The sequence below is a fragment of the Bos indicus x Bos taurus genome, chromosome 9 (genome assembly GCF_003369695.1).
Source record: "Bos indicus x Bos taurus breed Angus x Brahman F1 hybrid chromosome 9, Bos_hybrid_MaternalHap_v2.0, whole genome shotgun sequence".
Classification (NCBI taxonomy): domain Eukaryota; kingdom Metazoa; phylum Chordata; class Mammalia; order Artiodactyla; family Bovidae; genus Bos; species Bos indicus x Bos taurus.
Genome location: NC_040084.1, coordinates 79,578,097 through 79,603,979, shown reverse-complemented (window position 1 = coordinate 79,603,979; position 25,883 = coordinate 79,578,097). Strand labels below are relative to the sequence as shown.

The 25,883-nt window shown below is 36.6% G+C and overlaps 1 protein-coding gene across 1 annotated transcript; it reads left to right on the top strand.

Annotated features, from left to right (window-relative positions):
- Positions 1–14,474: 14,474 nt before the first annotated feature.
- Positions 14,475–24,018, top strand: NMBR (neuromedin B receptor). The gene is made up of 3 exons (XM_027552179.1): positions 14,475–15,126; positions 19,922–20,270; positions 22,293–24,018. The coding sequence occupies exons 1-3, from the start codon at positions 14,705–14,707 to the stop codon at positions 22,692–22,694; spliced, it is 1,173 nt and encodes a 390-aa protein (XP_027407980.1). The 5' UTR covers positions 14,475–14,704; the 3' UTR covers positions 22,695–24,018.
- The last annotated feature ends 1,865 nt before the right edge of the window (positions 24,019–25,883 follow it).

The following is a 25,883-nucleotide window of genomic DNA, read 5'->3' as shown; positions in this document are numbered from 1 at the left end:
AGTTTTCTTCCTTGTGAAACAGTCATAATAATATGTTCATAGCATCGGTAAGAATATGACATGAGATAATGAATGTAAATTGTCTAGCTGGATATTTGGCATAGAAACCCTAATCAGTAAGTATTGACCTTTATGATAGTTATATTTTATGCCACCATCCTTAGTCTCAGGACTAGTCTATTTCACCTTGAATTAAAGTTTCTGCTATGGAAATTAAAAGTATTTGTAGATGCAAGTGCTTTTTTTTTTTTTGACTGAAATGTTTACTGATGGTCCTTATCAGGTCAGTACCTCTTAACTAAATATTAAGAAGACTGCATTTTTTGAAGCATGATATTATTTTCTTCTGCTGTTGACATTAGCTAGATACACATTGATGTACACACCTAGAAAGAGAAAATAAATACAAAGTCCTATTAATACCCTCACCTTGATTTAAAGTTATGATGGATTTTGAGAAAGACATTTGTTAGCATGATTAATCATTCCCATTCAGTGAATGAGAACACTTTCCCTTCTCTAAAAGACAATTTGTGCAAAAAAATAGCAGATTACTGACCACAGACTAGTTGTGTGAGAAAAAAATAATGATGGAGATGATATCTCTACATAACACCAAAGAAAAGACCCTTAGCCTTGACCCAAGGAGATGGAAGGCGACAAGGTAATTTATTTTCCAACCTACTCTCATTCAAATTCTTGTCTTCTCTGGCAGTATCGCTGCAGGTTATAGTCAGTGGACCGAATTCATATCCCTCTTTTAACCTCTCCAGAGCACTCTGTAACTGCATGCACTGGCTTTGAGTGGAGCTTTTCCTATTTTATAATTGGGCTCTTCATGCTGAGAAACCTCAGGGGCATCACCAGAGATTTACAGCCAGGAAAATGTGAATATAGGAAGGAATTGGGCCACAGGAAGATTTCTGCTAAACATTCATGTTTGCCTTTGGAGAGTATGAGTGACTTCAATATTTTGGCTATGTTTATATTTTCCAAACATCAAAGACTCTATGTGAAAAGGAAGCATTCAGACAAAACTGAAAGTGCAGGAAAAAGTGGCAAATATTGAAATGTTTACAGATATTTAGAGGCTTCCAAATTTAGTTAGCTGCTTATTATATGATTTGTGACTGTGGATGAGAAAACATCCACAGTGACTCATCCACAGTCACTGTTTGATTCCTCAGTCCTGGTGTTGTACCTGCATTCTGTATATGGTAGAAAAAAATAAGTGTGATAAATGTACTTAATCAGATCTATGGAGTTATTTAATTTTAATTTTATTATTATTTTTTAATTATTTATTGTTATTTTATTACTTCAGACAAGCTCTATAGGAAGGTGGTGAAAGAGTTAAAGTTTGTGAGGAGAACTTTTTCTAAACAGAATCATTCTGTTTTGTATAAAACTTACTAACAATGAATACTATAAACTTGATACTTAACCACATTAAGTTCTTCATTTCAGTAATTTCAGTGAAGTCAGAAGTTTGAATTACCCCTCATTTTTGTCAGTTGAGTCTCTATACGCCATGTTCAGTGTATATGATTCAAAGCATTTTCAGAACTGAAAAATAAAATGCGACTTTAGGCCCTTTATTTTTAGGAATGGGAAAAATACCAAGACAGGGATTTAAATGTCAAGTATAGAAATATCTTTCCAGTAAAATGAAATATTTAAGCTTTCCTAAATGTTTTGATTAATTAATTTAAAGTAGTAGACTAGCTTAGATCATATGCTTAATTGTGGCATTTTGAAATTTTTTGAAAAAAGTTAAACTGAAAATGGCATTCCATTATGGGTTAAATTGTATATAATTAAAAAAAAATTTTACTGTCTTGTGGTTTGGGAGGATTTTTCACATGCATTATTTTATATAATTTTTACTATAAGCCTAATGACAGGCATGGCTTATATATATTTGCTTTTGTCAAATATCTTAATCAAGTATCACAGTTATATAAATGAAATTTAAAGCTAATTCTTTTTTAACTTGACATCCACTGCTCTGGTTACCTCACCTCTATTCTAATAGCGTTAATAAAAAGAAAATGCTGGAGATTTGATCCTTCTATTGTCATCCTTTTGTTACTTTGGTTTCATTTACATTTGCTTGTAACTGAGATTTCTGAAATGTGACCAGAACTCAGTAGGTGGCGCTAATGAGACATAAAATATTGAATTGTCAACTCAAACCAGTCCATCCTAATCAGTCCTGAATATTCATTGGAAGGACTGACGCTGAATGTGAAACTCCAATACTTTGGCCACCTGATGCGAAGAACTGACTCACTGGGAAAGACCCTGATGCTGGGAAAGATTGAAGACAGTAGGAAAAGGGGATGACATGAGATAGTTGGATGGCATCACCGGCTGGATGGACATGAGTTTGAGCAAGCTTCAGGAGTTGGTAATGGAAAGGGAAGGCTGGTGTGCTGCAGTCCATGGGGTCGCAAAGAGTCAGACGTAACTGAGTAACTGGGTTGAACTGAACTGACTGAATTGCCAGTTGAGATACATTGTAGGTTATAGTGTTTTGTTTTGTTTTTTCTGTAGTGTTAGTTGCTCAGTGGTGTCTAACTGTTTGTGACCACATGGACTGTGGCCCGCCTGGCTCCTCTGTCCATGGGATTCTCCAGGCAAGAAAGCTGGAGTGGGTTCCCTTCTCCAGGGGATCTTCCCCACCCAGCGATTGAACCTGGGTCTCCTGCATTGCAGGCAGATTCTTTACCGTCTGAGCTACAGGGACGCTCCCAAAGTCACTCAGTCGTATCCGACTCTTTGCGACACCATGGGCTATACAGTCCATGGAATTCTACAGGCCAGAATACTGGAGTGGGTCACCTTTCCCTTCTCCAGGGGATCTTCCCAACCCAGGGATCCAGCCCAGGTCTCCTGCATTGCGGGCAGATTCCTTACCAGCTGAGCCACAAGGGATAGTGTAGGTTAGTGATGAGTATTTAGGGGATAAAGACATGCTAGCAGTCCTGAGTCTTATTTGAGGAGTGCAGCCTCTTGATGAAAGTAAAAGTGGAGAGTGAAAAAGTTGGCTTAAAGCTCAACATTCAGAAAACGAAGATCATGGCATCCAGTCCCATCACTTCATGGCAAATAGATGGGGAAACAGTGGAAACAGTGTCAGACTTTATTTTTTGGGGCTCCAAAATCACTGCAGATGGTGACTGCAGCCATGAAATTAAAAGACACTTACTCCTTGGAAGGAAAGTTATGTCCAACCTAGATAGCATATTCAAAAGCAGAGACATCACTTTGCCAACAAAGGTCCGTCTAGTCAAGGCTATGGTTTTTCCTGTGGTCATGTATGGATGTGAGAGTTGGACTGTGAAGGCTGAGCACCGAAGAATTGATGCTTTTGAACTGTGGTGTTGGAGAAGACTCTTGAGAGTCCCTTGGACTGCAAGGAGATCCAACCAGTCCATTCTGAAGGAGATCAGCCCTGGGATTTCTTTGGAAGGAATGATGCTAAAGCTGAAACTCCAGTACTTTGGCCACCTCATGCGAAGAGTTGACTCATTGGAAAAGACTCTGATGCTGGGAGGGATTGGGGGGCAGGAGGCGAAGAGGACGACAGAGTATGAGATGGTTGGATGGCATCACTGACTCGATGGACATGAGTCTGAGTGAACTCCGGGAGTTGGTGATGGACAGGGAGGCCTGGCGTGCTGCGATTCATGGGGTTGCAAAGAGTCGGACACGAATGAGCAACTGAACTGAACTGAACTGATGCCACATCAAATGATTTTAGAGATTTATTCAATCCCCACTTGATGTTGAATTTGAAGATAATATTTTTTTGTTTACTTCATGACATTTGAAAAAAAGTAAGCACCTTCTTCTACTGAAAACTAAGCCAAGTAGTTTGCCTGTATAAACTACTTCCCATTTATATGCCATAAGAGGTGAAAACATCAAATCACACTGTGGTTATTCCTTTAAGCACAAAATATGAATTCAGGTGAAATGCTTGGGAACTACTAACTCCTAAGAAATTATAATCCTACTTATTTTTGAGAGATATCTGGCAGATTATTTGTCAGTTTCACATTCAGGTCAAGAATTCCAATTTGGGATTATTTTGTTTTCTTTTGTGGTTCTACCAAACATTTAGAATGAAAACCTAATGTACTATAGTAATTCAATTATCTTTGTAGAATAAGAAATACTATTTAATTACCAGGAATTGAAATATTTACTTGCTCTGTCAAGATAATAATTTTTCACAAATTCCTTGTGTGTTAGGTAGTGCCTTGGTGATTTCTGAGCAAATTATTTCACAGATATCCCACCAAGAGACATTGAGGTTTATCTTTCAGTAGAGTTTACTAAGAACATACTAATGCATTTTCTTTGAAGTCATATTTCTACACAGATTACAAGGTTCCTGACATTTTCTGGTACCCCAAGTTTTTCAGTCTTCATTTTTTCCCTTCATATCCAATCTCATTCCAATTCTATGTCTTAATTGGCATAAAATGAAATTTTTGTGAATCCCACTTGAAACCAGCAGGTGGATAAAACTATTTCACTGAAGTTTCTTCTGAATAAGGTGAAGACACTGCTACATAAATGGCAGTCTCAGTTAAGTTCAGTCTCTCAGTCATGTCCAAGTCTTTGCAACCCTATGGACTGTAGCATGCCAGGCTTCTTTGTCCACTAACTCAAACTCATGTCCATCGAGTTGGTCATGCCATCCAACTATCAAATCCCCTGTCATCCCCTTCTCCTCCTGCCTTCAATCTTTCCCAGCATCAGGGTCTTTTCCAGTGAGTCAGCTCTTCACATCAGGTGGCCAAAGTATTGAAGCTTCAGCTTCAGCATCTGTCCTTCCAATGAACATTCAGGGTTGATTTCCTTTAGGATTGACTGGTTTGATCTTGCAGTCCAAGGAACTCTCAAGAGTCTTCTCCAACACCACAGTTTTAAAAGCATCAATTCTTTGGCGCTCAGCTTTCTTTATAGTCCAACTCTCACATCCATACATGACTATCGGAAAAACCGTAGCTTGGACTATATGGACCACTTTGACTAAATGGCAATCTAGCTAATTTTTTTTACAAGTAACATTATTAGCTGGAAAACTCACAGAAATCACATTATTTTAACACCAAACAAACTTTTTCTCATTAAGAAAATGACTAATATTTTTGTTTTTAATCAACAAATCAGAAATTGTAACAGTTGTATTTATTTCTCCTTTCCAACAGAAATAACCTCTTCCTAGGTAGTAGATTTTGTTGTGTATATTGATATAAATCAAAGAACATACATAGTAAGTTCAGGGTACAAGTCCATGGGGTCGCAGAGTTGGACATGACTGAATGGCTGAGTGCACACAAACATGAAAGTGAAAGTGAAATCACTCAGTCGTGTCCGACTCTTTGCGAACCTGTGGACTGTAGCCCACCAAGCTCCTCCATCCATGGGATTCTCCAGGCAAGAATACTGGAGTGGGTTGCCATTTCCTTCTCCAGGGGATCTTCCCCACCCATGGATCAAACCCAGGTCTCCCGCATTGCAGGCAGATGCTTTAACCTCTGAGCCACCAGGGAAGCAAAACCAATACCCATTAGCATTTTTTCCTATTCCCATTTCCCCCCAGCTTTCCAGTCCTAGGCAGCTTTTCACCTCTATAGATTTGCCCTTTCTGAACATTTCATATAAATTTCATATAATCCATTTTATATAAATGGAATCATACATTATCTGGTCTTTTATGGTTAGCTTCTTTAACTAGCATAGTGTTTTCAGTCTTCATGGGCATTGTGGCAGGTGTCAGTACTTGATTCCTTAACGCAATATAGGAATATTATTGTATGGATAGATTGCATTTTATTTATTCATTGCTTGATAGACATTTGAGTTGTTGCTACTTTTTGGTTATTATGAATAAAGCTATGATAATTTGTGTATTGTGTGTTAGTTGCTCAGTCGTGTTCGACTGTTTACAATCCCAAGGATTAAGCTTGCCAGGATCCTCTGTCCATAGAATTCTCCAGACAAGAATACTGGAGTGGATTGCCATTTCCTTCTCCAGGGGATCTTCCCATTCAAGGGACTGAACCTGGGTCTCCTGCATTGCAGGCTGATTCTTTACCATCTGAACCACCAGGGAAGCCCGTAATTTGTGTATAGGTATGTGTTTTTAATTCTCTTGTACATATACTTAGGAGTAGAATGCTGGGTAATATGGTAATTTGTGTAATCTTTTGAGGAATAGTCAGACTGTTTTCCACAGTGAATGCACCATTTTTCATTTCTCTAAGGATTTGAATTTCTCCACATCTTTGTCAACACTTGATTTTGTCTTTAGTTTTTAAATTTCATTTTATTCTTTGCTGCATCACTCAGCTTGTGGGATATTAATTCCCAGACCAGTGGTTGAACCTGGACCCTCAGCAGTGGGAGCACAGAGACCTAGCCACTAGACCACCAGAGTTTCCTGATGTCTTTATTTTTTAATCATAGTGATCCTAGTGAGTTTTTCATTGTGGTTTTGATGTGCATTTCGCTGATGATTAATGATGTTGAGCATCCTTTCATGTGCTGATCAGTCAATTATATATCTTCTTTAGAGAAACATCTCTTCAGATCCTTTGCGCATTTCTAAATTGAGCTATTTATCCTTTTATGATTGAATTATAAGGGCTCTTTATATTTTCAAGGTACAAGTCCCTTTTTAAACACGTGGTTTATAAATTCCATTGTGTGTATCATCTCACTACTTTCTTGATTGTGTTCTGCAAAGTACCAAAGTGATGACCCTTTTTCATACCTGATTTTGGTAATTTTTTTCTTTTTTCTTGGTCAATCTAACTAAAGGTTTTTCAGTTTTATCTCTTTGAAGAACAACTTTTAAAAAATTGAGGTAAGGTTGATTTATAACATTATATAAGGATGATAAATTTGGTTTAGTACTGCCATTTTATCTTTTTATGTGATTGTAATGTATTTCTTTTGTCTCTTTTTCCTTCCTTTTTTGGCCTGCCGTTTTAATCTGGTGGTTTTCTGTTTCCTGTTTTTATGTTTTGTGTCTCTGCTCTAGATTTGTGTTTTGTGGTTACCATGAATTTTGTGTAAAGTGTCTTGTAGATAATATAGTCCCTTTTCTGCCAATAATACCTTATCTTCATCTTCTTATGTGGGTTCCATCCTTTTCCTCTTCCCCATTTTTGTGGTCTTAAATTATCCCTTTTTATGTTGTGAGTTTGTTAGCAAACTGAAGTAATTATAGTTACTTTTACTGCTTTTTTTCCCTTTAACCTTTTACTACAATTAGGTTTTAAACAACCTATTCTGATACAGATTATTACTGTTTGTCTCTCTCATCTTACTCAAAGTTTTGTGTAGTTTTTTCCCTTTCCATTTCAGATAGAAGAGCTACCTTCATTATTTCCTGTAAGGCAGATCTATTAATAGCATCGATGAACTCTCTCAGCTTTTGCTCCTTTGGGAACACCTTTATTTCTCCTTCATATCTGAAGTATAACTTTGCTGTGTATTCTTGGCTGAGAGTTTTTTTTTTTTTTTTTTTTTTCTCTTCTAATACTTTGAATACTTTGAGTGTATCATTCCAAAGTCTCTCCTGACCTGTAGAGATTCTGCTGAAAAAATTCTGCTGATAGTCTAATGGAGGTTCCTCATATTCTTTTTTTCCCTGACCACTTTTAAAATTATTTCTTTGTCATTAACTTTTGAGAGCTTTAATATAATGTGTCTTGAAGAAGACATTTCTGATTTTAGGCAATTAGATGTTCTCTTAGTTTCATGGACTTGTATCTCCAGTTTCTTCCCCAGGTTTAGGAAGTTCTCTGCTATTATTTCTTTATATAAGCTCTCTGCTCTCTCCTCTTTTCTCCTTCTAGGGTAGCCATTGTTTTAACGTTGCCCTTCCTAATGAAGTCAGATAGTTGTCACAGAATTTCTTCATTTTTTAACATCTTAATTCTAAATCTTCTACTTGTATCATTTCTAGATTTCTTTCTTCGAACTCGTGAATATTCTCTACCATATGGTCTCTCTTTCCAGTGCATTCTAATGTTTCATCTCATTTATTGAGTTCTTCAACTCTGGAATTTCTGTTTGATTTGCTTTTAGAATTTTAATCTCTTTAATAAAATATTCCTCATATTCATTAACTTTATTCCTGAGCTTACTGAACATCTGAGTTTTCTTATAGCTTATTGAGTTTGTTCATGGTGGCTGTCTTAAGTTCTTTATCAGTTAGATCATAATAGTCTATGACTTTAAATCTAGTTTCTGAAGAATTGTCTTTTTTTGTGTGTGATTGTCACGTTACCATGGTTCTTCGTGGCACTTAATGATCTGTTCCTCTTCTGGGGCGAGAGGGAGCCCTGTGTTCTTGGCTGCTCCCACTTGGAGAGGGGCAATGTCATTCTGAGCTTAGTGTGGGGATAGGAAAAGAAGATTGAGTCTCAAATGTCAGAGTTTGGATGTTTTCACTGATTTAGTAGATAATATTGAATGATATTTTTTTAATTGCTGTATGTGTCTTGAAAAATTTCTGGAGACATTAGGTGATTATTTATGTTTGTTTATAATTTTCACCAATTACAGGGGTTTCACAGGGTGAATGTCTGTGATGTCATTCCAGACATAGTCCTCCCATCCTGGGCTACTTCAACTTCTATTTGTAATAATATATCTAAAATCCCTGTTTGATTTGGAGCACAAGCTCCTTCCCACTATTTTGTTCACTCACATTTTCTTAACAGTTCTTCCCTTTGGAAGAGATTTAGTTAAAACTTCTTTACCAGACTGAGAAGCTTGCTATCATTTGCCTTCTCCCTAAAATAAGATATCATGGGGCTGAATATTTTTGCAAGAAGCTTTTATCCTTTGAACATCTCTTTGCATTAAAGGTGAATTCTGTTTGTGCTGATTTCTCTATGCCTAGTCTCATTTCCTGTAATGGTGTCTTTGACAGGGTAGTCCAGTTTTGTTTTATCTCCCATATATGTCGTATCCATTGTATGCTAACTGCCTGAGTGAAATTAGGAAACACATTTACACAGAAATGTAGACAAGACAAACTCATGTGGTAGTGATCACCCCCAAATATACTTTTATTTGTGTGTGCCTATGGGTCTCCCTGGAGAAGGCAATGGCAACCCACTCCAGTACTCTTGCCTGGAAAATCCCATGGATGGAGGAGCCCGGTGCGCTGCAGTCCATGGAGTCGCTAAGAGTCGGTCGGACACGACTGAGCGACTTCACTTTCACTTTTTCACTTTCATGCACTGGAAAAGGAAATGGCAACCCACTCCAATATTCTTGCTTGGAGAATCCCAGGGACGGGGGAGCCTGGTGGGCTGCTGTCTCTGGGGTCGCACAGAGTCGGACACGACTGAAGTGACTTAGCAGTAGCAGCAGTAGCAGCAGTGGGTCTCCCATGGGCAACCATAGTTACAGGTGATGTGGTCTCCAGTATTTGGGCCCTTTTGCATTCCTCATGGATTCATCTGCTTTAATAATCTTAGATCTGGTACAGATTTTGTCAGATTCATACCTAAGTATTTTATTTTGGGGGTGCTAGTGTAAATGAAATTCTAATTTTTAGTTAAAATTCCACTTGTTTATTGCTGGTATATAAAAAATAAATTGACATATATTAACCTTGTATTCTGCAACCTTGCTGTAATTGCTTATTATTAATAGTGCGAGGAGCTGTTTTTTGTTGTTGAATTTTTGGATTTTCTACATAGAAAATCATGCCATTCTCTAACATGGACTGTTCTATTTCTTCCTTCCAAATCAGCATGCCTTTCATTTTCTTTGCTTTTCTTTTTTTCTATTGCAGTCCTAGAACTTGTAGTACAATGTTGAATAAAAGTGATGAAGGAGGACATCCTTTCCTTGTTCCTGACCTTAGTGGGAAAACTTCTAGTTTTCAATCTTGGTAGAATTTTCTTCACGTTTCTTCTACCTGGGATCTACTTTCTCTAAATTTGAAAAATTTGGGGCTGTTATTTCTTCAACTATTTAGAAACCTTTTCCTTTGTTTCCTGTCCTTCGATGACCTAATTACAGATATATTAGGTCACTGAAATTTTTCCAGAGTGCTCTGATACTTTATTCATTGTTTTCAGTCTTTTTCTTTCTGTACTATATTATTTGATCAGCCATTCATCCTATAAAGCTTTCCATCACAAATATTGCTTTTTCTTTTACATAAATTCCATATATGTATTTTTATACTCTCCATGTCTCTCCTTACAATTTAGTTCCCCTCTTCCTCCTCAAACTCACAAAATAAGGTTTTACTAACATTTTAAATATTCTTATCTACTTATATGTTGTCTGTGCCATCATTGGCGTAGTTTCAGTTGACTGATTTTTGTCCTTATTTTTGGTTGTGATTTCCAACTTATTTGCATGAGTTTGAAACAGCAAGAAATGTTTATATATAGTTCTGAACAGTATTTGTTCAATTTAAGGCAATGAAATATGTGATATATACATTTTAAAAACATTGAAAATGTCAGTATTAAAAATACACCCTTCAATTATATAGAAATCACATTTTTTTCCAGGCGATTTTATTCTCTGGGAACAATGCAATACAATAGACTTTGAAGTCAAATATAATAAACTTCAAAATAGTTTTGAAAGAAACTTCATATAGTTTTACTAGTGATTTATGAAATTAAGCAAGTTATTTTGTCTGTGTGAATTTTGATTGTTTCATATGTAAAATTAAGATTCAAAATTTATACACATTAAATTAGATATGATGCTGAAGAACCTAATGATTTCAATAAAAACGTCTGTCCTTTCAGTAGTATTTATCTCTGATGATATTGACTCTATACAAACGAGACAACACTCATGTACCTATATGTAACTTGTGATGTATTAAAATAATTCATACATAATGTAATAGATTTGTAACATATTTTAATAAAATATTAGGACAGTCATCATTATTTACACATTTATTATCCTCTTTACTTCCACAACCCAAGCCTTTGAGTAAATGCATAAGGATTCACTTGACTGGAAAAGATCAATAATTCAGATGCCTTATTTCTGCAATTCTAGGCAATTGGCTATTTTTTAATCCAGTTTTAGACTAGACATTTTTCTTGTCTAAATCATTAATATTGTCCAAATACAATCAGAAGAGAATAAAACTATGCATAGAGCAATTTAAACTACAATATATTTTCATATAAAATAGGCTAAGATGGATAGTTGCAATTTGAAAGGCGGAGAGATTTCAGAGTTTAGACGATTGGTTTTAGTTTATTTATTTTGCATAATGAGATTGGATGCTAAGTAAAAACTTAAATAACAAGATAAAATTCCTAGAGACATTTTCGACTTACATGTAATATTAATTGCTTTGCTATCTATGATGTATAAAGTTCATTAACACATATTCAAATGTATTATATAAACATTCTATTTAGCTAACTTCAATAACAGACTGTTTTAAGTAATGAAATCCAAGAAGAGTATAATTAGGACTTGTAACTGAGTTAGAAAAATATAAAATTGATTATAATGCAAATGTTTACCTTGTCTAATTAAATTATGATAATTAAATGCTATTCTTGGTCAGCAATATCTGAAAAAAATTACTTAAATTTTACAAATGGCTTGGCACATTTCATCACATTAGATCATTATAGGCAGTCCTTGACCAATTTTCTTGTTATTATACAATTTTCTCCTTTAATCAAGAACTGGCCAAATGTCTATTTCCTAATGTGAAAAGTGTTACTTAGTTAACTTCAGAACTGTGCCACTTCTGAAAGGTTTACGTTAGACTCAAATGGTGTGAATTTGGGAAGTTATTTTGTTCTTTGTGACATTCTATTTAAAACACTGTATCAGTATCAGATATATATTGAGTATATACACAGGGGTGAAATTGCTCAGTCATAGACATGCAAAAGAAGAAAACCTTGGAATTCACTTTGAAAAATTGTTAATTTCTGCTCAAGTTGAACACTCTTAATCACTGTGACCTAGCAAATCCACATCTGGAATTCAAATACAATCAGAAGAGAATAAAACTATGCATAGAGCAATTTAAACTACAATATATTTTCATATAAAATAGGCTAAGATGGATAGTTGCAATTTGAAAGGCGGAGAGATTTCAGAGTTTAGACGATTGGTTTTAGTTTATTTATCTTGCATAATGAGATTGGATGCTAAGTAAAAACTTAAATAACAAGATAAAATTCCTAGAGACATTTTCGACTTACATGTAATATTAATTTCTTTGCTATCTATGATATATAAAGTTCATTAACACATATTCAAATGTATTATATAAACATTCTATTTAGCTAACTTCAATAACAGACTGTTTTAAGTAATGAAATCCAAGAAGACACCAGAAAACAGGCACAATAATATTTTCAGAAACATTATTCAAGTTAGTTAAAGCTAGAAAGAATCCAAACGTCAAGCAACATTAGAAGGGATATTCAGACAATGGTATATTTATACTAGAATACTATACAGCAATGAAAACTGCTGTACACAAAAGCACGGGTGGACCTCACAGATATAATGTTGAGTAAAATAAGCTGGCTCAGAGTAAGTAGGAGAAGGTCACTCAGTTGTGTCTTACCCTGGGACCCCGTGGACTCTCTATGATCGCAGAGGAGCCTGCCAGTGTCCTCTCTCCATGGAATTCTCCAGGCAAGAATACTGGAGTGGGTTGCCATGCCCTCTAGGGGATCTTCCCTCCCCAGGGATCGAACCCAGGCCTCCTGCATTACAAGCAGATTCTTTACTATCTGAGCCACTAGGGAAGCCCAAGAATACTGGAGGGGGTAGCCTATCACTTCTCCAGGGGATCTTCCCGACCTAGGAATCAAACTGGGATCTCCTGCATTGCAGGCAGGTTCTTGACCAGCTGAGCTACAAGGGAAGCCCAAAGAAGTGTTTAACACATGGTTAGACACTTTATAATTCCACTTATATGATGCTCAAAAGTAGGTAAACTTGTTTCAGATGATAAAAGGCAGAACAACAGTGATTACATTGGGGGATAGTGGTTAGATTGTAGGTTCTGAATGGTGTATATCTGATCGGTACATTTAAGAATTGTGTACCTTCAGTTCAGTTCAGTCTCTCAGTCATGTCTGACTCTTTGTGACCCCATGAACTGCAGCATGCCAGGCCTCCCTGTCCATCACCAGTTCCTGGAGTTCACTCAAACTCACTTCCATCAAGTCAATGATGCCATCCAGCCATCTCATCCTCTGTCGTCCTCTTCTCCTCCTGCCCCCAATCCCTCCCAGCATCAGAGTCTTTTCCAATGAGTCAACTTCACATGAGGTGGCCAAAGTACTGGAGTTTCAGCTTTAGCATCAGTCCTTCCAATGAACACCCAGGACTGATCTCCTTTAGAATGGACTGGTTGGATCTCCTTGCAGTCCAAGGGACTCTCAAGAGTCTTGTCCAACACACAGTTCAAAAGCATCAATTCTTCGGTGCTCAGCTTTCTTCACAGTCCAACTCTCACACCCATACATGACCTCTGGAAAAACCATAGCCTTGACTAGACGGACCTTTGTTGGCAAAGTAATATTTCTGCTTTTTCATATGGTATCTAGGTTGGTCATAAATTTCCTTCCAAGGAGTAAGCGTCTTTTAATTTCATGGCTGCAATTACCATCTGCAGTGATTTTGGAGCCCCCCTCCCCCAAAATAAAGTCTGACACTGTTTCCACTGTTTCCCCATCTATTTCCCATGAAGTGATGGGACAGATGCCATGATCTTCATTTTCTGAATGTTGAGCTTTAAGCCAACTTTTTCACTCTCCTCTTTCACTTTCATCAAGAGGCTTTTTAGTTCCTCTTCACTTTCTGCCATAAGGGTGGTGTCATCTTATTTCAATGAAATGTAAGTTAAAAAAACAGTATGCTGACTATAGGAAAGAGTTTCTGTCCTTGGAGTGAGAAAAGTGGATCAAGGAAGAAAAGTAGTGAGGACTACCATTCATTTACTTCCTCCTTTGTCACTCTTTTTCTTTCCTAAATTCAGTGTGAGAGGATCAGGGACTCACCAGCTCAGCCCCCAAATCTTCAGAGGTTCATAAACTTCTGCCTGGGGGCTTTCTGCTTGGAGGCGGGTAAGGATGCATCTATAGAGGGAGGTCCCTCGAGAGAAAGGACTCGGAGCCCCTCCAATCCCATACAACACTGCAGGAACTGCAGGAACAAGAGCAAAGCTGTGGGACCCGCAAAGTGCCAACCGCCCCTCTGCTAGTTCCTAGTGTTTCAGCGGCTGGACAGCGGCAGGATGACTTCCTGCCTTCCCCGCGAAAAGTCTGACAGGTACTTCAATTAATTCCAGAGCGATAACTCTTTATTCACAAAAGGGTTATTCTCCGCTAGCTAGAAGCGAGGACAATCCATTGAGGACTGGAACAAAGACTCAACTGTTTTGCTTTTTTTTTTTTTCTTTTTTAAATTCGGAGCCAGCAGGAGCCAACACGCCCCTTCTAAAAGTGAAGGGCTGGAGCCTGTGGACACTTCTCACCCGCCGGGTCTTCCTGGGGACCAGGCGGTGTGACCCGATACTCGCGGGCGGGAAGCTTGTCCTGGCGGGAGGGAAATCCATTCAGCCTAAGAGTGAGTTGCACTCTTCTGGGCACCTGGCCCCACGGAAACTTCAACGAACTCTCCTGGAAAAGAGACCATGCCACCCGAGTCTCTTTCCAACCTCTCCCAGCCCGCGGGCGGGAATCGGAGCGGTTTCGTTCCCGGGATGTCGGAAAGGGATTTCCTACCCGCCCCGGACGGGACCACTGCGGAGTTGGTGATCCGCTGTGTGATCCCGTCTCTCTACCTGCTCATCATCACAGTGGGCTTGCTGGGCAACATCATGTTGGTGAAGATCTTCATCACCAACAGCGCCATGAGGAGCGTCCCCAACATCTTCATCTCTAACCTGGCCGCTGGGGACGTGCTGTTGCTGCTCACCTGCGTCCCGGTGGATGCCTCGCGCTACTTCTTCGACGAGTGGATGTTCGGGAAGGTGGGCTGCAAACTTATCCCGGTGATCCAGCTCACCTCCGTGGGGGTGTCCGTGTTCACGCTCACTGCCCTCAGTGCTGACAGGTAAGGGCAGAGGCTGCGGCCGTGGAGAGGGGCGGAAGTGTACCTGGGCAAGGAGGGATAAGTGAAGGGCAGGGAGGAAGAGGGGAGAGGAGGAGAGAGACTCTATCAGATAATCAGAGTAAAAGGAGTTAAAATGGACAGAGATGTGAAGCTTGAAAAAAAAATAAGAAAACCATTATTTAAAAAACATTTGCATTAGTTTAAAATTGCACAGCCTAGCCTTTCCCTTCCACACACTTTGTTATTGTTCAGTGGCTAAGTCGTGTGTGAGCTTTTGCGACCCAATGAACTGCAGCACTGCCAGGCTTCCCTGTCCTTCACTATCTCCCCGAGTTTGCTCAAACTCATGTCCATTGAGTCACACACACTTTGGGGATCTTCATTATCCATTTCATAGAAAAACTATAGAATAGATGTGCAACAATCCTGTAGAAGCTTTTGGTGTGTCCCTAAAAAGTTAGAGGTGCCCTTTCCTTATTCAGTAGTTTAATAACCTGATAGATAAGACTGTCTGCCCTAATACTAGGAAAGTGTTTGATTTTGATTTTTTTTTCCAAATAAGGAGAAGACTTATTTCACTAACTAAATGCTGCTATTTATTTGAAGCAAAAACATCTAGAATAGTATATATTCTTCAGACATGACTTTATACATTCTTCTAGTTTTATTACCTGAAGTCCAGTGATACGATTTTTTCCCCCCTACCAACAGGTAAGATACTAAGTTTTACTATCTTAAAACAGTGCTGAAAAATACATCTTTGATATAAAATCTTCTTTCCATATATTTCAAGAGTGGGAAATGTCTGTTATTCTACCTTATGGATCAACTAGTTCAACTGTGTTATTTTTCAGATGAGGATATTGAAGCCCAGGCAGGCCTGGGAGGAGAATCCAGTCCTGTTGACTCTTGGTCCAGTACCCTATCCCAGACTCTCTACAATCATGATTTGGGGAATTTAAGCAGAAGGAATATCTGGATGGGTGTGGGGAGAAATGTGTAATTAGACATCATTGCATGGAACCCTGGTCAAATTTCCTTAGGAGTGGGTTGTTGACTTAAGCTGTTTAGATAAACAGTTTAACTTGAATGATTAAGGTGGTGTTCATGATCCTTCACTTTAATTTACATATTAAATTATTAATGAAAAATGAGTCCATCTAAATTTCTTGGCATTTGTAATAATACCTTTACATCACTTTGGCATTGAGAAGTTAATCTTCATTGATGGAAAGACAATATTCAATAGAAAGTTGAGAGCCATTGTCTTTTAAACCAAATACTACTGACCTTTTAGTTTGTGTAATGTATTCTTTTTAAAACCACATTCCTATAAAGATGGGTGACTTTGAGTAATTTATGCATCTCATTTTGTTTCTATGACCATTTCTATTCAGTATTATCTTTTAAAACACTTTTTTGTATATCAGAAGTAAAATGTGACTTTTTAGTTTAGTTGCCCTTCTTCATGGAATCCATTTTAATTAGAATGTGAAAAAATTCTTAGTGATTAGAATAAAACTTAATGAAGAGCTATCATTATAATAGTTACTCTCTTTATGCTTTCATTTTTAAAAGTGATATCAGTAGCAAGACCTAGGGCTTGAGTTTATTTCATACTACTTTTCTCAATCTACTGTCTTGGAGATTGGAAAATTGGCTCTGACAAAGGACAGAGAAAATGCTATTCTTTATATATTTACTGACTTTTTTCAGTTTATGTGTATCACGTACTTTGTAAACATAGTGTGAGTACTTTAATAACAGCATAAAGTTGGTTGCCTCTTCTGTGTGGTCCAGAGCCTACTCTTGCTGCTCGGTGTGCATTTTGAAAATTTAAATCAAAGAACTGGAATTACTGGTGGTGAAATTACATAGTACATTCCAATATATGCTTCAAATGGTTTGGAAATGTTTTGTTACAGGTTTACACTTCTATTTTTCTTCCAGAACATAGTAATCAAGTGTTGATTAGTAATTAACCTCCTCATACTTCATCTCACTGAACATTTTAATTTCTTGTGGATTTGGAGATAGGTGTAAGATTAATTGCCCTTAGTACTGTGCTAACTTTTTTTTTTTGTTTGTTTCTTATCCTCACAACACTATGAAATAGACACTGTAATTATTACCATTTTAAAGTGAAGAAAAATAAGACTTGAAATTAAGCAACATTTCCACAATCTCACAGTGATGAAACCATTGTCTGAACCCAATTCAAAACCTGGACTCTTCACCATTAAGATGCATTATTACTTTCCCTGGTATAAGAAATTCTTAATGGCTTTTCCTACTTAATAGCAGACTGAAAAGTTAAGTTTAACACATCATCATAATATACTACTTAACTCTGCAGTAAGCAATATTTGTTTAGCCATAATAATACTGCATTGACTATCTTGTAAAAATGTAATATATCTTACTAAATCAGGAAGTTAGGAATGAGAAGAATAAAGGTGGTATGAGAAAGAAAATCTTTAAATATCATAACAGGATGTCAAGAGCTAATGTCTGTAATAATTAATTCAAGAGACAATGGCAGAAGTACATTTCTTGGATGTAAGGAGGTAATGATTTGAAATTTGTTTTAACTCAGGAGTGGGACCAGAGATGGAATGAGAGACTTCTACTTTTCTTTGTAGCACTCAGTGCTCTCTGATTTGAAAAACAAACCAAACTATTTGAATGCATTCATCTGATAAAGTTTAGAAAAGAAGATGCATTAGCTCATTCTAGTTACTGATTGTAATTCTTTCAGCTTTGGAAGAACATTCAGTTAATCAGAATAGGAGAAAGAAACTCACGCCTGTTAAGTTCTGCCACGTGCAAGGTCTGCATCGTGTTTGCAACTTCATTACATTTGGAGTTGAAGCTGCTTATTGTTGCTTTGCTTTCATTTCTGTATGTTTCTTGGGAAGACCTTCTAGATGAAAATGTGAACTGCTGCTTTCCTGTTGAGGGTCTGGAAATGACACCTGGTGCAAGTCAGGAAGGAGAGAGACTATTTTATTGAGGTTGGGAGCTGCTCCTCTCCTATGGGCAATGGCATGAATTCTTACAGAACCTCAGAGGGAGACTTTAATCTGCTTGTTTTGTAGCTTAAACTATTCTGAATTTTTGAAATATCAGACTAACTCAAACATAAATAAAGAGAAGGCACAGGATCATGGCATGGTAACTAACTGCTAGGTGCCAGACATTGTAATAGGCACTCTGTACTGTTTTTCTAATCACAAAACGTTGAGGGAGATGTTTTTATCCCCAACTTACAGATGCAGAAAAAGATCTTAAGCGATATTCTAAAGGATATCAGAGATGAAATAGCAATGCTAATTAGTTTGACTAAAATCACTTTTTTCTGTATCTTGTTAAAATCCTAGGTATATGGGTACCCTGATATGCTTTTAAAGACAGATATAAGTAATTTGAGATTTACATATGATTTTGTTCTTTTTGCATTATTATTAACTTACTTAATAGTCATGTGTAATTGAATGAGGTGTTTAAGCTATTGTGTCCTGGAGTGTGGTTCATTTACCACTATGATGGTATTAGGTAGGAAAAGACTTCATGAGGTCTTGACATTAAAGAAATTTGAGCTATAAAGACAGAATGCTATTCCATTTCCAGTTCTTTCTGTCCTTATGACTAAATTAGGGAGAAAACCCCAGTATATATTCTTCTCTGAGGTTTCTCAATGTCCTTAGGGGAAAAAAAAGGTAGGAGACCCAACCTCAGAAGCTCTAGAAAAGTATTCAGGTAAATTTTAATAATACTATTTTGTGAATATTTTATATTTTATGATTATGTGTTATAATACTTGCAGTAGTAATTGGAAATAAAATCATTTAATTAAAATTATTCAATATATGATAATACCTGCAGTATGTGTAGATGGAGAAAATACTGGTGAAGGATGTAAGCAAATTATTGAAGTTTGGGAAATGACAATTTAAAATATTTTTCTCATCTTTTCTGTGCTCATAAGCAGTGGAATGACTTTTGGACAGACAGACACCAGGGTTCTTAGTTATTCCACACACTACATTACAGCTTGGGAATAATGGGGTGTTGGCACCTCTCTCTGTTTAAAAAAACTTAAAATATTTATTTTATAGTGGAGTATAGCCAATTAACAATGTTGTGATAGTTTCAGATAGACAGCAAAGGGACTCAGCCATACATATACATGTATCCATTATCCCCCAAACCCCGTCCCATCCAGGCTGCCACATAACATTGAGTAGAGTCCCCTGTGCTATACAGTCAGTCCTTGTTGGTTATCCATTTAAAATATAGTGGTGTGTACATGTTAATTCCTTTCCTTCCTCTCATCCTTAATCCTGGAAACCACAATTCATTTTTTTTTTTACATTACTAAGTGTAAAAAAAATTTTTTTTCATTCTCTAAGTCTATTTCTGTTTTGTAAATAAGTTTATTTGTTATGTTTTAAAATTATTTTTTAAAAATTATTTTTTTTAATTCTTTATAAAAGGGAGGTCATATGATATTTCTCCTTCTCTCTCTGACTTTGTTAACTCAGTGTGACAATCTCTAGGTCCGTCCATGTTGCTAGTGGCATTATTTCACTCTTTTTAATGGCTGAGTAGTATTCCATTGTGTATCTGTACCATCTCTTCTTTATCCATTCCTCTGCTGATGGACATCTAGGTTGCTTCCATGTCTTGGCTATGGTAAACAGGTTGGCATCTTAGTAAAATCTCTCTCTCTTTTCCTTTCTCTTTTTAATTTTTCTTTCTTAAGAGAGTAATTTGAGATGTACTGTCTGCCCAGGTACAGAGCCATTGTAAACCCCATGGATATCCAGACATCAGGGGCAGTGCTGTGGACCTGCGTGAAGGCCGTGGGCATCTGGGTGGTCTCCGTGCTGTTGGCTATTCCCGAAGCCATATTTTCCCAGGTGGCACGCGTTGGCAGCTTGGATAACGGCAGCTTCACGGCGTGTATACCCTATCCTCAGACGGATGAATTACATCCAAAGATTCATTCAGTGCTCATCTTCTTGGTCTACTTCCTCATACCACTTGTTATCATAAGTGTTTATTATTATCACATTGCAAAGACCTTAATTAAAAGTGCACATAATCTTCCAGGAGAATACAATGAACATACCAAAAAACAGGTAAGCTCTGTAGGTGTGTATGTTGAGGGCATGCTGGTGAGAAGCAGTCAGTGCTATTTTGAGTTCTAGTTCATGGGCTTTCAATACCAGGAATGATTAGAACAGTAAGAGGACACTGGGACATGCAGTAGCCTGAACTAGAAGGGATGTTGGAGACAGGGGTCTCTATTTCGTGGCCATGTCTTAGCAGTCTGTGGGGTCGCTAAGAGTTGGACACGACCGAGCAACTTCACTTTCACTTTTCACTTTCATGCATTGGAGAAGGAAATGGCAACCCACTCCAGTGTTCTTGCCTGGAGAATCCCAGGGATGGTGGAGTCTAGTGGGCTGCCGTCTATGGGGTTGCACAGAGTCGGACACGACTGAAGCGACTTAGCAGCAGCAGCAGCTTAGCTGTAAAAGTCCACTGAGGTCCAATTTATCCGACACCTGAACATGCCTGTTAGAATGTCTCTGATGGCTTTTCTTTACATGCAAATGTTTATGCAAAGAAATACATAACAAACCAGAAAAAATTTCACATTTTAAGTATGTGTGTGTACTAAGTCGCTTCAGTTGTGTCTATTTGTGACCCTATGGATCTTCCTGACACAGGGATCAAACCCAGGTCTTCTGTATTGCAGGTGGATTCTTTACCATCTGAGTCACATTTTGAGTATATATTTATTCAATTATTGTTTCTTCTCCCATTAGCCCACAGGGGATGACAGAAAGTCTGGGGGAAGGTTACATCAGAAAAGGACTAGGACACTACCCGGGGACTGGGGGTGAGGTTTGGTTAGAACACCAAGGCAGGAGACTGGGAACAGAGGGCCTCAAAACAAGAGTGAAAGGGAGCAGAGGGCGGGCTGGTGCCAAGGTCAGACTTGGTCTAATTCAACTTTATAGCTTTTCCAATAAGTAAATAGTAAATAAATGTACACTGCAGTGAAATTCTGGCACCTAGGCTCAACCTGCTATGGAGGCCCATGCTTAGTAATGGAAGCTTCACATCCACTTTCCTAATCCATCCAAGTTGTCTAATTGATGCTACTGGACTATATCCAGAGCGCCACATTCTGCTTCCTGATCTAGACTCCTTCTCACTTACATTTTTGTTTATCATTCACCACTACTTACTCCCCAGTGTCAGATCTGTTTTAATCCTAAATCTTTCCAGACTTCCCTGGCATATTCTAGTCAATTACCAATAGTTTTAACTCAGAAAATATCTTGTCTACTATAAATATCTTAGTAAATTATGTCTTCACTTTCATGTTGCCTTATTTAAATATTCAAACAAATTAGACAAATGTGAGCTAACCTTGGGGCTCTAGATATTAGAAAATGATTTTTAGATTTAAAAAGATTACTGTCTCATATTTGAATTTTGTCTATTTATCACATTCCTGAAGACCTTCCTATAAAACACTAAACATACTAGGTGAATTTTATGAAAAGAAAGTGTTTTTATTTTAAGGGTATGTAGTCTAACATAATAATGTTTATAGAAATGACAGTTATATCAGATGCTTTTGATTTATGAGAGGCTGGAATTTAAATTAAATTTCAAGTTTTTTTTCTGTGTGTGTGTGGATAGGATTTTTAAAAAGTCATGCCCTATTTCAATAGATCAAATTTTCTTATTTAAAATACTCTGATTTAAAATTTTTTAAGCTTGAATTTATTCTGTGGTTTTTTTAATTCAACGAGTTTAATACAAACAGAAATGATTTATGTTTATATTGATCGTGATAAGGCTTGAAGCAAAAGGAAAAGTTAAGACATTTTTAAGATCACAGTTTTAACATGAATGTAGCTTTTTAGAAACTGTCAAACATTTTAAAGTGAAAATAGTGCAGTGACCAAAATAGGCTACATCAAATTGTTAAAGTCATTATCTTGGCAAGGAAAACCGTTTTTGTGCTTTTGGGAGCATTTGCATGCTACGGCTGAGTTTTACATCTTTCGAACACAGTGTGTTTTAGAATGTGGCTGCCTCCATTTTCATTTAATCGAGGGACTGTTTCTTTATATTTGCAGATGGAAACACGGAAACGCCTGGCCAAAATCGTGCTGGTCTTTGTGGGCTGCTTCATCTTCTGTTGGTTTCCAAATCACATCCTTTACATGTACAGGTCTTTCAACTATAACAAGATTGACCCGTCTCTAGGTCACATGATTGTCACCTTGGTTGCCCGGGTTCTGAGCTTTTGCAATTCCTGTGTCAATCCATTTGCTCTTTATTTGCTCAGTGAAAGCTTCAGGAGACATTTCAATAGTCAGCTCTGTTGTGGAAGGAAGTCCTATGGAGAGAGATCCACCAGCTACCTACTCAGCTCCTCTGCAGTGCGCATGACCTCCCTGAAAAGCAATGCTAAGAATGTGGTGACCAATTCTGTATTACTCAATGGGCACAGTGTGAAGCAGGAAATGGCACTGTGATTTTGTCCATTCAACTCACTACCTGAAAAGAAAGTACTCTTGTATTTCTGTTGAGTAGAACAGAACTGAGCTATTATTTTTCTTAGTAAATCTCAGCTAATTCATTAAAGGATTTCACAATTGACTCAGAAAAGGCAAAACAAACATTATTACCATTTTTCTCTGAACAAGACTTTAAATGACATTAAAAATGTATGTATTCCTCACATTAAAAGTGATTCAAAACGCAACTCTATATTTGTATAAGTCAATATTACTTCAAGATTGAAGTTGTTCCTAGAGCTAACTCTAGGGCATTTATTTTGAATTTGTTTTATTTGGGAACATGAAATAAATTTTTTTTTTTTTGACTCAATGATCTGATGAGTGTAATATTCAAGCTCCAAATATTTGAAATACAAGTCATTTTTTTCCTGGTGAATTTTACTCATTACTAGTGCATGTATGTATATCCATTGTTTGAGTAAATTAATAGAAAATTCAAAAGGTGGAACAAATCTTTGTGCAATTAATCATAATTTATAGAAATAATTTATATCTGTAACTTCTAAGCATGTGATTAAAAGGTGTGAAGACATTTGTATTATAGTGAAATAGATATCATCTGAATATGATTTGAATATAAAATGGGCATCATATGTCCCAAATTGTTAAATTATAACTCATAACTTGACATGGCCATCTTATTGTACCTTGCTAAATGTTTGGATATTTGGGTGATTCTGTGTAGCTGTGATGGGATATAATTCTGGTGAGTTCAGCCATTTACTCTGGTGAATTCAACCATCCTTTCTTGCAGTAGCCACCAGATGAGTGTGTATATAATCTACTTGGATAGTTTATTCTGCAACAGTATCATAATTATTTCAATAATTTTGGATTAAAATTTCAAAAATTAAACTTAAGGAGGATCCCACAGCCATGTGGGAGAGGTAGGATTTAAAACCATACCATGACATACACACTCACTACTCCACCATCTCTCTCTTTCTTTCTCTTTTCTTTATTGGCTTTCTTGTATCTCAAATAGCTGCTCTTAACCTTTAGGAAAGTTGGAGAGTCCCTCATCAGAAAAGTGTAAAATATCACAGACAAATTTTATATTGACTCTAGGTATTATATAAATCTTTCAAGTATCATTCACTAAAATCTAAAGAACCGTGGGTCTCAGGGTGAGAATATTTGCTCAATCAATAACCATTCTTTTTGCTAATAATAAGGTGAGGGTAGAAATAGGTATGTATGAAAGATTACAATATATATGCACATCATATTACATAATATTATTCTTTTAAACTCTAAATTTTCAGGACCTTATAGTTAAAAGGTGCATATGTCACTTTAGCTTCATTCATATATATATAGTATATTCACTATATAATAAATATATCATATATTACTGGGCTTCCCAGGTGGCAGTAGTGGTAAAGAATCCTCCTGCCAGTGCAAGAAGTGCAAGAAATGCAAGAGATGTGGGTTCAATTCCTGGGTCAGGAAGATCCCCTGGAGTAGGAAATGACACCCCACTGCACTATATTTTCTGGAAAATTTCATAGGCAGAGGAGCCTGGCAGGCTGCAGTCCACAGGGCCACAAAGAGTTGGACATGAGTGAGTGACTGAACACACACGTATTATATTACTATGTATAAGAATATATATACAATCATTGTATATGTAATTTCATATATGCTGTAAACTAAAAGGACATACATCTCAACTATAATGATCTAATAATTTAAAGGATAATCTTATTTATTTTTCAAGAATGAAAAATATTTATTCATGAAATATTTTAGAAAATTTTTATTTTATTGAAAAATTTAAAAATATTTTGTTGAAAATGTTTTTCCTTAACATTACCAATAGGGTAATAATGGTACCACACCACAAGTTTCAATTTTCCTTGTTTTTAAAAAAGAATTTTACTAATAGCCACATATTTGATTACATACTGTTATCAATATTATCAAACTTTTGACTACATTTTAGAATTTTCTCTCTGGTTTCTATTTATATTAATATTGCAACTCAGATTGTTGTTAATGTTGGACCCTGCTTTTAGGAGACATGTTCAATACTTAGAACTCTTCTTGTGAATTAAGCAGGTTGAGGATTATCTGTACAAATTCTTTTGTGAATTTGACTTGCATTCTACTGTTGGGTTATAATTTTAATTCAGTCACTAAACTGTTATGACTTCTCATTTTCAAGGAGTCTCAAGAATTGCATCATTTTCTCAAATATTTCCTTTCTTTGGAATAGCCACCTGAAAGTTAAAATAGTAGTATATAATCTGTGGTTTATGATCATGCTATATAGCATGATAAGTAAATATTTAATATTTTCTTTTATTATTTATTTTTCAAGTCAAACAAAACTTCATGTCTTACACACACATACATACACTGACACACATGAGATTTGGTTCATATTAAAATTAGAGTTTCAACTTTGCTCTTGAGCAGGTTGTATCTATATTTAGCTAATGTGCAGTTATTTTGCTTACATTTTGAAATATTTCTATATTTCTGGGAATTTAAAATTTTAATTGTTCTTCTTATTATTAAGTAATGAAGTTAAAGGAATAAGCTTCAAATTTATCTATGAAATAATACAACAGAAGCAAATCTAACTGATTATGCTTATTAGCCAGAAGTACAAAAATGCCAAATTCCAAATCTGTTAAAAAATGGAGGGTAAAATAGATCTTTAAAGATATAATCAATTTATTGATTTATATAATTTCATCTAGTAGTCTGGTGGGCTGCCGTCTATGGGGTCGCACAGAGTCGGACACGACAGAAGCGACTTAGCAGCAGCAGCAGCAGTAGTACTATAATTCAAGGAAATATTAGGGAAAAAGCTGTGTCTAATGTGGTAGTATCTCCATAATGGAAGGAATTCCTCATCAAATTTCTCTAAATTATTTTCAATGTAGATATAGGCTATGTCTTCTCTGAATCTCCTCTTTAAACCTAGAGAAGTTCAAAAGAAATTTTAAAATATAGTATCTTTAAAATTCTTGGGACTAGAGAATGCTCCCCCTTAATTATTTTGTCTGTAAAATGAATTTACAGTGTTGTAATGGTCAAGGTAGATAATGCATGTAAAATATTCACATGGTGCCAAAATATATGCAAAATAACTGTACATTAGCGAAATATAGATACAACCTGATCAAGAGCAAA